Genomic DNA, 12206 nt, shown 5'->3' with positions numbered 1-12206 from the left:
TGGCTGACCTGATTTCCTGGGGTAGATTGTTCCAGAACCTCAGGGCCCGACAGCAGACGCTCTGTCCCCTTTAGTTTTCAGCTGGGCCTATGGAACAGACAAAAGACCTCTGTCCGAGGACCTCAAAGTACGTCCTGGTGTGTACGGGGATATAGCTGGGAGAGAGACCATGAAGAGTCTCAAAGGTAATCAGTAAAATGTTAAAATCTATTCTAAAACGTACTGGGAGACAGTGTAAAGAGGCTAAAACTGGTGTGATGTGAGCTTTTTTTTGTTTTTACATTGCTATTAATTCTGTGTAAACACGGTATTTCTGCACAGTTGCAGCTAAAGATTAGGCTACACTATGTTGTTAGTATCGTACTATTTGTAGAACTAGATTTCAGTAGTCGCTGTGTTGGGTTGTTTCCAACTAGTGTGATTTAAACATTTCCAATAACAGAGTGCTGTAAAGTCCAAAAGTCAAAATTAATTGAAGATAGATGTTTTTAGCTAATTTCTTCCTCTTCTTTTTTTTTTTTTTGGCTTCAATCCATGGCGTATAACCTTTAAAAAGAACGTTTTCACTGCAGTCCAAAAACTGTTTGCTCTCCCGCTTGCAGCACACAAAGGGAGGTAGTGGGGCAGGCTGAAGGGGGGGTGGATTGGTCAAACAAACACAGGACTTTCACCCAGGAGACCGCTGTTTGTGTCCCATGTGAAACCAAAAGTCAATGGCGAGTTATTCTAACAACTTAAAGTAGAATGTTATGTGATATGATCTTTTTGCTAAAACTAACCAACTACTTTTGTTGCCTACATTTAAAAAAGTTAACCTAAAAATATAATCAAAACCTTTGTTTGAAATATATGTTGAAACAAGACGGTATGCATTTAACCAGTGGAAACTGTACATTTCCTGTAAATGGTAAATGGATTGCACCCCTATAGCATCTTTCTAGTCTTCCTACCACTCAAGGTGCTTTTACACTACCTGCCACATTTACCCATTCACATACACAGTCAGACACTGGTGGCAGAGGCTACTCGGTGATCATTCACACACACACACACACACACACACACACACACACACACACGGATGGAACAGATATCAAGAGCAATCTGGGGTTCAGTGTCTTCTTCGACATGCACCTCTGAGGACCACTGAGCCACAGCCGCCCTGTGAACACCGAAGTCTCATTTGAAAAGACAATGGGCCAGATCTTCAAAAGGATTGCAGTGCTTTTGCGACCGCTAAACCTGTGCAAATGAGAGAAAAAAATAGCGTGCAATCCACAAAGCACACGCAAACGGTGAAATGCACGCAAACTGAACACAAACTGCACTGCCACTCCTAGCTGCGCCGGTCCAATTTGCATGCATGTAAATTAGGGAATATTCATAAATTCTGTGCAGAATTGCCCCCTTCTTATGCAAATAAGCCTCATTGCAAATACCACCTAATCCACAAAGACCAACGCTAATTGCCACAGGCAGTAAAGTGGTGCTATTTAACGCCAGTGAGACCCGTGTATTAAATCCTCGCAATTTCTCTTTCTCCCTCTCTCACTCTCTCTCTCACGCAAAATGATTGCAAATTTCACTCAGTTGGTGGTAACTGTGGAGCATAGCCTATATAAGGGCTGTCATGCCAGGACTCCGGTAATCATGGCAGCAGTGACTGTAGCCAGGCGAAGGCACCGTAATGGCAGGCGTGCACCAGAAAGGATTTATCGGAAGAGAGTATCACTTTTTGATTTAAGTGACAATGAAATCATTTGCAGATACCGGTTGCCAGGCCACATGATCCTTGCGCTACTAGATGACATCAATGATGACATTGAGCCTGCCACCCAGAGATCCCATGCTTTACCTGGCATTGTCAAATTAGTGTCTACTAGTGATGCGCGGATGGGCTCTGACGGCACCCGAATCCGCATCTATCCATCAATCATCCATCCACCACCCATCCGAGCAAATTAATTTTCTGTAATTACAGACCCGCATCCACCCGCACCCGCATGTTTATATTATCAGGAAAGATTAGATCCTGACTGATCCCGTCAGCTGACTGACATTAAAATAATCAATAAAATGGCGCCATTACTCCGTGCGTAAAGGCGCACATTGGCACTCTTAATGAGGAGACACTCATTTCTGCTGCTGCGGGGATCACTGTGTTAAATAAACCCTTCCACATGACACATCTAAAGAGTATGCTTGCCCAGCCAATCATACATTATTTATCAGCGGGATATAAGCATGATGATATAGAGGGCCTATTGAATTGCACACGACACAAGTAGGCTCATTTCACATTTTAGAGCATGCAATACATTTTCCCCTCATTAATGTTTGTCAAAGCAATTTGTAAACTTTGTTTTTAAAGGATGCGATTTAAATAAAAGTTATTATTAGGCTATTATTTTCACCCGCCCATAACCCATCCGCCATTAATCAGATTGTTCATTTTTATCACCCGATCGACCTGGCAGTTATAACTGCCATCCGCGCATCTCTAGTGTCTACACTACAGGTTCTTGCATCTGGCTCTTTCCAGAACCCCATTGCAGGCGTCTCACGGCTCTCACAGTCATCCATCAGCAGGGCCATGTGCCGCAAATTGCGTTTAGCTGCCAAACTTTGTGGGCGTGTTAGCGCCGGCATATGATTAGAGCAAATTCTTTTGAGGATAAGGCGCTAAAACAGGGCAGATTGCGTGAGCTAATTCTGCGCAAATAATGGCACTATTAGCAGGAGCAATCCATTCTTTGTGGATCTGGCCCAATGTGTGTAACAAGTGGATATCGGCATGCCTTCCTTGAGCATCCAAAAGGGATGCTAGAGGGGTATCTAGATTGTCATAGACTTGAAGAGCCAGTGATCAAACAAGTTGGGAGTGGGAATGTGTTTGTCTAGCAGCAGTCTAACAGCACCATAAAGTACATATATTCATTAAAGAGAGTTGATTAAATAGAAAAAGTCTAACTCATTTAATCCGGTTAATCACTGTATTCAAAATGAGGATTTTGCTCGAGGATATTTTTTAAAAGAAAACCTAAATAGAAGCTTAAACTAAAAAGACAGACCTGCTCATTTTCATTATATTACTCTAAGTTCAGTATCATAGTCCTCTGTTTGTCTTGGTAGCACAAAACAGCAGAGCAGGGAGGTGTAAAATATGAGACAACTGAACATATGAGTTGGATGTAAAGATGGCTATCTCGTGAAAATAATGTGGTGGTGAAACATCCGACAGCACAAACAGTTTGGTTAATGTGTGACAGTGCTGCCGACATGTCCTAAAGCACTCTCTGACTCTTGCAGAGGTCTTATCTAAACAGCTGTTGAAAAGTTCCCTAAAGTACAATATTTTTCAAAAAGAAGTTTCAAGCTGCCATTGTAGCACTTCATGCTCTGAGGGCTTAAAACCTACCCCAGTGTCATTTGGGCTGTGCAACAGTGCTGCTGGGTCCTTAACCTTAATGCTGCAGTGTAGCATGTGGCTCACAGAGCTCTCTGTGTGCCATGAGTGCTCTCAGGGGACCTTTCATACAAGGTTCAAGTATGTGCTTTCTGGAAGTGGAGGCCTTCCCTGAACTGGCCGAATGTATTCTGACCTAATGTCAACATTAACATTGAAATTTTGTTCCACAATGAGACAGCTAATCTACCATCCAAATTAAATAGCACATGTTATGGAGAGTGACAGTATTTCCCAAGTGGATATGTGCCATTTTGGAGCTTCAGTATATGATTTAATTTGGGCAGTAAATGGAACCAAAGCACTGTTTTTTCACCTTTCCCACGACTCATCCAGCTTTCAGACAAAAAGCAAAAGTTTTGCTTCAATAACTTGAAAAATTGAGACTTCTATAGGTACAAGTTCTGAGCGAATGTAACCAGATGCATGCTCACTGCCACCTTGTTTTCCCTTTCCCAAGTTACCTTCCGTGAGGTGGCATGTTGCAATTTCATTGCTCGGTCTCACGGTGTCACAGACTCTAAGATGCACCTCTGTTAAGTCCATGAAGGCTTAGTCCTGTCTCGCTGCAAATTCAGCAAGTGCTTAAGGGCTCTGGTGTGAACTCTAGGCGCCTTAGTGCAGATTGTTAGTGTCTGCAAACTGGCTGCAGACTTTCTACAAGAAATTGAACATAAGTCATAGCTTTGTTTTTGTCAGTAAATGATATTACCTGTACAGGAAATACATTTCACATGAATTGGTAGATTTATACATTTTCAGCATAGGTGTGTATTTTAAGGGGATGCAGGGGACACACACCCCACAACATTTCCATGTAGAACATGCATGGAAACAAATTAGCGACACAAGTATTTTCATTTGAACAACCCCTGAGTACTTAAAAAAGAATAACACCACCTGAAACAAGCATTCAGATATTATTTTCATTGCTGTAGGAGAGTTCACTATATTGATATATTTCTAAAGATGTAAGTCTTAAACTTGTGATGTCATAGGGTATAAAGTGCTGCTCCGTAGAAAGTGTGCACATATACAGTACAGGCCAAAAGTTTGGACACACCTTCTCATTCAATGCGTTTTCTTTATTTTCATGACTATTTACTTTGTAGATTCTCACTGAAGGCATCAAAACTATGAATGAACACATGTGGAGTTATGTACTTAACAAAAAAAGGTGAAATAACTGAAAACATGTTTTATATTCTAGTTTCTTCAAAATAGCCACCCTTTGCTCTGATTACTGCTTTGCACACTCTTGGCATTCTCTCGATGAGCTTCAAGAGGTAGTCACCTGAAATGGTTTTCCAACAGTCTTGAAGGAGTTCCCAGAGGTGTTTAGCACTTGTTGGCCCCTTTGCCTTCACTCTGCGGTCCAGCTCACCCCAAACCATCTCGATTGGGTTCAGGTCCGGTGACTGTGGAGGCCAGGTCATCTGCCGCAGCACTCCATCACTCTCCTTCTTGGTCAAATAGCCCTTACACAGCCTGGAGGTGTGTTTGGGGTCATTATCCTGTTGAAAAATAAATGATCGTCCAACTAAACGCAAACCGGATGGGATGGCATGTCGCTGCAGGATGCTGTGGTAGCCATGCTGGTTCAGTGTGCCTTCAATTTTGAATAAATCCCCAACAGTGTCACCAGCAAAACACCCCCACACCATCACACCTCCTCCTCCATGCTTCACAGTGGGAACCAGGCATGTGGAATCCATCCGTTCACCTTTTCTGCGTCTCACAAAGACATGGCGGTTGGAACCAAAGATCTCAAATTTGGACTCATCAGACCAAAGCACAGATTTCCACTGGTCTAATGTCCATTCCTTGTGTTTCTTGGCCCAAACAAATCTCTTCTGCTTGTTGCCTCTCCTTAGCAGTGGTTTCCTAGCAGCTATTTGACCATGAAGGCCTGATTGGCGCAGTCTCCTCTTAACAGTTGTTCTAGAGATGGGTCTGCTGCTAGAACTCTGTGTGGCATTCATCTGGTCTCTGATCTGAGCTGCTGTTAACTTGCGATTTCTGAGGCTGGTGACTCGGATGAACTTATCCTCAGAAGCAGAGGTGACTCTTGGTCTTCCTTTCCTGGGTCGGTCCTCATGTGTGCCAGTTTCGTTGTAGCGCTTGATGGTTTTTGCGACTCCACTTGGGGACACATTTAAAGTTTTTGCAATTTTCCAGACTGACTGACCTTCATTTCTTACAATAATGATGGCCACTCGTTTTTCTTTAGTTAGCTGATTGGTTCTTGCCATAATATGAATTTTAACAGTTGTCCAATAGGGCTGTCGGCTGTGTATTAACCTGACTTCTGCACAACACAACTGATGGTCCCAACCCCATTGATAAAGCAAGAAATTCCACTAATTAACCCTGATAAGGCACACCTGTGAAGTGGAAACCATTTCAGGTGACTACCTCTTGAAGCTCATCGAGAGAATGCCAAGAGTGTGCAAAGCAGTAATCAGAGCAAAGGGTGGCTATTTTGAAGAAACTAGAATATAAAACATGTTTTCAGTTATTTCACCTTTTTTTGTTAAGTACATAACTCCACATGTGTTCATTCATAGTTTTGATGCCTTCAGTGAGAATCTACAATGTAAATAGTCATGAAAATAAAGAAAACGCATTGAATGAGAAGGTGTGTCCAAACTTTTGGCCTGTACTGTACTCAGAACATTTCCTTGGCTGCTCTCAGTGTGAGAGCATTCATCCTTCATTGTCTGTGGAGGAGCTCCAAACGTTGTATCCTGTGACATCACAAATTTGGGTTTTAGCACTCTGACTTTTGGATTTGGGAGAGTTGTTTATGCTTACTTATATTTTTGGATTAGGCCATAGAAATAACATATAGGAATTTTGAAAATGGGCGTAGTTCCTTTTTATTATTAAGATTTAAATACCACTGAATTCAAGAATTTCAAGAATGGAATTTAAAATATATTCTTTTCATTGTTAAGACATTACAATCCAGAAATTTAAGTTTCAGAATTAAAATTAAAAATTAGCTTGATTTTTTTTGGGGATTTGAATTTGAAAAACCTGAATTTGAAAATAATCCTTTTGAAATTTGGGAACTTTGAATTTTTGGATCTAAATTTGTGACCATTGAAATAAATGTGACAACACGATGGTGCAGTATGTCCCCCCTTGTTTTCCTTCCTTCCTTTTTCATCTCCCCTGAGGTCACTAATAGGCGGATCCAGATGCCATCCTCTCCAGTCCCTGAACTATAGCTGATAAATACTGAGAATTCTAAAATTTTGACAAAGCATTTCTAACTGCACGGTGTACTGTTAACTTATAAAGCTCTAAATGGTCAAGCTCCATCATATCTTAGTGAGCTCATAGTGCCATATTATCCCACCAGAACACTGCGCTCTGAGAACGCAGGGTTACTCGTGGTCCCTAAAGTCTCCAAAAGTAGATCAGGAGCTAGAGCCTTCAGCTATCAGGCTCCTCTCCTGTGGAATCATCTTCCTGTTACGGTCCGGGAGGCAGACACCGTCTCCACATTTAAGACTAGACTTAAGACTTTCCTCTTTGATAAAGCTTATTAGTTAGGCTTATAAGCTTATAAGCTAGTTAGGGCTGGCTCAGGCTTGCCCTGTACCAGCCCCTAGTTAGGCTGATTTAGGCCTAGTCTGCCGGAGGACCCCCCCTATAATACACCGGGCACCTTCTCTCCTTCTCTCTCTCTCTCTCGTATTCTATTACTGCATCTTGCTAACTCGGCCATTCTGGATGTCACTAACTGGGCTTCTTCTCCGGAGCCTTTGTGCTCCACTGTCTCTCAGATTAACTCATATCGCAGCGGTGCCTGGACAGCGTGACGTGTGTGGTTGTGCTGCTGCCATGGTCCTGCCAGATGCCTCCTGCTGCTGCTGCCATCATTAGTCATTAGTCATACTTCTACTGTTATTATACACATATGACTATTGTCACACATGTATACTGCCAGATATTAATACATACTTTCAACATATTGTACCACAGTAGCCAGAACTATAACTATAATATTATTACTTTCAATAATGTTGTTGTAAGCTACTGTTATTACCTGCATCTCTCTCTCTGTCTCTCTCTCTGTCTCATTGTGTCATACGGATTACTGTTAATTTATTATGCTGATCTGTTCTGTACGACATCTATTGCACGTCTGTCCGTCCTGGAAGAGAGATCCCTCCTCAGTTGCTCTTCCTGAGGTTTCTACCGTTTTTTTTCCCCGTTAAAGGGGTTTTTTGGGGAGTTTTTCCTTATCCGCCGCGAGGGTCATAAGGACAGAGGGATGTCGTATGCTGTAAAGCCCTGTGAGGCAAATTGTGATTTGTGATATTGGGCTTTATAAATAAAATTGATTGATTGATTGATTGATTGATGGTGCAGTGGTTAGCCTTGTCGCCTCACAGCAAGAGGGTCCTCTCTGGGGTGGGGGAGTTTGCATGTTCTCCCTGTGTCACATGGGTTTTTTGCAGGTACTCCAGCTTCCTCCAACAGTCCAAAGACATGCAGGTTAATTGGTGACTCTAAATTGTCCGTAGGTGTGAATGTGAGTGCGAATGGTTGTCTGTCTCTATGTGTCAGTCCTGTGATAGTCTGGTGACCTGTCCAGGGTGTACCCCACCTCTCGCCCAATGACAGCTTGGATAGGCTCCAGGCCCCGGTGACCCCTAACAGGATAAGCAGTTATGGAAAAAGGTCAATTCAGAATAATGAATATTAAAATTAAAATACGAATGTGCCTTATTTACCTCCATAAACATGCATTTGTCCCCACCAGTAAACGCATCGAAGTAGCAGAGAACTTTGGCTTTGACAAAATGAAAGACATTTGCACAGAAAAGAAATTGGTGCATTAAAAGTCAGCAGAATAGAGGAAGTAAAGGGTTTGATGCCTCAAATTTTCAGGCGGCGAACCCCCCTTGTTTTGTGTGCCACCCTTCCACCTACACACACACATACATGAAACCTATGACTTTGGTTTCCAGTGTTTTATTGTACTTGTTAGGATTGTTAGGAAGCTAAAAGAGATTCAGACAAGATTTTTTTCCCTCCATTTTTGTACATCAGCACATACATCATCGTCCCTTTAAAGGTCAGCCGTAAACATATACTTTGAACTTTGAGTGCAGCAGCACGGCGGAAAGTTTGGAGTGCTGCACGGCTCCAAATGTAGCTCTCCCTGCGAGGCTTTGCTTTCTCCACGGGAAAATAATGGCTGAGAGAGAGTGACAAAGTGATTTTGCCTCTCGGGCAAGCAGGCAGGTACTTGACTCATTCACTATTCATTGAAGCTGTTCCTGCAACTTGCAGTGAGCAACTTAATTTTGTTTGGATTTTGCGCAATTTCCTCAAATAAAGATTACTCCATCTATAATTCATTAGGTGACCAACAGGCATTAGTTTCAGTAATAAACAACTAATCAGGGAGGCTCTACAGAAGGTGACAGAGGCCATCTCAACCTGTCAGTCATACACAGGTAATATTGTGTAAGGCTCCAGAGCATACATTTTGAACTGAACAGTAATGTTTCTCAAACATGGCAGGTTTAATTACCTCCTCTGCAAGTTCCTGTATGATCAACAATATTCGAGTTATGTAATCAAATTATCCAATTCTACTTCCATTTTTAAGGACCTCAGGACTCCAGGGATTGTGAAACTTAAGCAGTGTTTAAGCGGCACAATCAACTCGACCTGAAACTGACGCTGCCCCCACATCCTCCACTGGGACGCTGGTGTTTACCGCCCGGAGTGGCTGAAAATTAATTGGCTCCTTGAGCTGCTGTACATTCCCCCTGTCAGTGCGATGGCTTCCCCTCATTGCCCTGTCACTTTAAGTCGAAGTGTATTAATGGACTGTGTGGGCCATTGATTCCTAATTCCTCTCGACGTTGACATCGGGGATAAATATTGCGTGGCGCAGTCGTCTTCGGGCTTATTGTAATCAGCATTGTTATTGATCGTCTGCCCGAACCCCCCAGAAGTAATCTATTTTAAATACACTTTCAGTAAAAAGGACATTGTTTGGGCCTGGTCCCAGCACAGGCCTCATGTTCGTGAGGAAAGAGGCACAGGGGCTACTTTAGCAAAATGACACAGGATAAGGAAATAGGAAGTGTCCCTAAGTGGTAGATACAAGAGAGTGAGAGACATGAAATTGGACTGACAGATAGAAATATTGCAAGAGTCACCGAGTATGCTTGGTGAAATATGTCTTGCTTTTGCGTATAGGTGGTCTCCGGGTGGTCTCTGTCAGCGCGTGTGTGTCTACGCGTCTGTCTCCGTGAGGCCAGCAGATGATGGATGAGGGCTCAGCAAGCGGCAAGCCAGACGTCGGCGCTATCGATTTATCCTCACATTTGTCTGGGAGGAGGTGGTGTGGGGCAGCTTGCCCGCGCCGAGCATTTCAACACAATGTGCCTCGATGTGTGCCCACACGTACACATATATGCTGTGTTTTGGCCATATTTAAAATGAACAATGATTCTCTCGCGCCAGCGGAGGCGTGGGCCTTGGTTGAAATTTTTCATTGTCTGCTGAGTACAATAGCTGCCTCCCTCCTCATCAAGGTGTTTTTATTGATCCACCTGCAAAGTGGCATCCACTTGTTTAACATCCAGTCTAATACACTTCAATTGGCCCAGCCTTGCCTGCCTGCCTGCCTGCCTGCTCGTCTGGCTGTTTTGTTCAGCTGAGCACAGGAGAGGAGTGTGTATGTGTGTCACTGGAGTGTGTTTGTGCCCACGAGGGCATGATGAAACCTGTGTGTTCATGAAGAAGAGGTGGCATGTGTGTCTGTGAGCTCACGAGCGCGTCTTCGGATGAGGTAAATCTTGTGTGTGAGCGCACTCGCACGGCTGCAAATAGGTTTTTGTGCGACTGTCAAGAGTCCTTGCTCCATCCAGCCCATTGAGCAACAAATTAAGGCTGCAAAGCAAAGTTGTCATTCTCTCCGCTCAAGGCTTTGTTGTTTTTCCCGTTACTTGCTTTGCTCATTGGGTGTTCATAATCAACGTTAACAAATTGGAAGGACATCCATTGTTCTCCCTGCCTAGCCGTCTCGAAAATGGCCCCAATTACCGAGGACACGGAGGCGACATGTCAGAGACACAATCTCAGTTATGACTGAACAAGATTACACTTGAGTTGGACACATTACAAGAAGATATTGATGTTACACACTTTAAGACACTGCCGTTTTGTCTCCTCGTTGTACCAGCTGCTTGATCCAGTAACAGAGGAGAGAAATACACTCCTGCAAGGTGTCCTTTCTCCTGCATGAATATTTAACAACACTCAGTGATAGCAAACACTTCAAATATATGTTTCAGGAATCAAGGGACATCGAAGGGCCATGCTTTGCAAATGTCTGAGGATATCTAATAAGGAATTGTCTGTTCACACAAGATTCTCTCAATGTTGACGTGATGTCAGATAACTGCAATGTTCAGCACTCAGAGTTGTGATTGGAGAGGCTGCTCTGCGGCATTTTTCACTTGTCAAAAGTTTGAGTCTCTGACTTTCTGACATCTCGGGATTGTTATAAAAGCTGCCGAAGATTCTCTGTCTCCTAGCATCGTATACATGAGGTATGATAACGATGAAAGATTGAATCTAAATGTCTGTGTGGGTGTGCGGTTAATGACGATGACAGTTATGACAATAATTTTATGTTAGGGCTGACATTTACCGCATCGACGATCTCTGACTGCTCCGATCATGGAATATAAAATGATAAACGGCTTCATAGTTGTCTCACTTTCTCTTCTCTCTTCCTCTCTCAGGGGATGATGTACCTGGAGGAGAGGAGGCTGGTCCACCGGGACCTCGCGGCCCGGAACGTGCTGGTGAAGTCGCCCAATCACATCAAGATCACAGACTTCGGCCTGGCACGGCTGCTGGACGCAGACGAAAAGGAATACAATGCAGACGGGGGCAAGGTTGGTGTAAGTGGAGGATGTTTTGGTGTGCGTGCTCTACTTACCTGGCTGACAGCAATTCAACACACGGGACAGCTTACATAAAAACAGTTGACATAAGTAGTAAATACTGCAACCACAAAGTAATAAAACAAAAGGTCAGCGCTGGTGACCACAGAGAGTTGTTACTGTAGGCTCCAGGGCCAAATGTATTTGTGTATTTGTGTGTCTCTGACTGTGTGTGTAACACTATGAAGTGAGTGAGTAGTTAGATTAAGTCCAAGGTTTCCAATAGTGAATAAGTTAACGATGATGACCTCTGCATATGCTGAGCCTTGTCCTGCATATTTGCATACATGCACTCAAGCATGTATACGGAATTTTATGGTATAGTTTGCCTTACAGCTGTGTGCCTTTTACATTTTGACACGCTGAAAAAGAACACAGCCCACCTACACACCTCTGCCAACATACATTAGCATGGTAATACTTGATACTGAATACTTCCATGATGTGCATTTGCAATCTTTTATCTTATTTTTAATCTTTCAAATGTTTGTTCTGCACACAGCCTCAAGAGGTTTGCCCTGCATTTCATTGCACACATTCTGTGAGCATGTTACAAATAAACCCTTTGAATTCCTAACTCTTGAATTGAGTATTAAGCAAAGAAGAATTTTAGTTATTTTTGACTTTTAGAATATGTTCACACTAAGACAAGCTCTGAAAATGGTGGCATTAAAGAGTAACTCTCATCAGCCACTTTAAAAGGTACACCTGTTCAACTGCTGATTAATGCAAATAGCTTATGAGCAAATCAA

General features: G+C 43.0%; 1 protein-coding gene across 5 annotated transcripts in view; it reads left to right on the top strand.

The window, feature by feature from the left end:
• LOC117249751 (receptor tyrosine-protein kinase erbB-4) overlaps positions 1 to 12206 on the top strand; it is a 442892-nt gene that overhangs the window by 385306 nt on the left and 45380 nt on the right. For 3 of the 5 annotated variants that reach the window (XM_078165992.1, XM_078165990.1, XM_033615450.2), the window contains exon 21: positions 11251 to 11412. In XM_078165992.1, the coding sequence (XP_078022118.1) occupies positions 11251 to 11412 (162 nt within the window). The remainder of the gene's footprint in view (positions 1 to 11250; positions 11413 to 12206) is intronic. The other 2 variants (XM_033615451.2, XM_078165991.1) reach the window with 1 other exon arrangement.

Source organism: Epinephelus lanceolatus, chromosome 24 (assembly GCF_041903045.1).
Source record: "Epinephelus lanceolatus isolate andai-2023 chromosome 24, ASM4190304v1, whole genome shotgun sequence".
In the NCBI taxonomy this organism is placed as follows: Eukaryota; Metazoa; Chordata; class Actinopteri; order Perciformes; family Serranidae; genus Epinephelus; species Epinephelus lanceolatus.
Note: the sequence above shows the minus strand (reverse complement) of the source record. Positions and strands in the feature narration are given on the sequence as shown.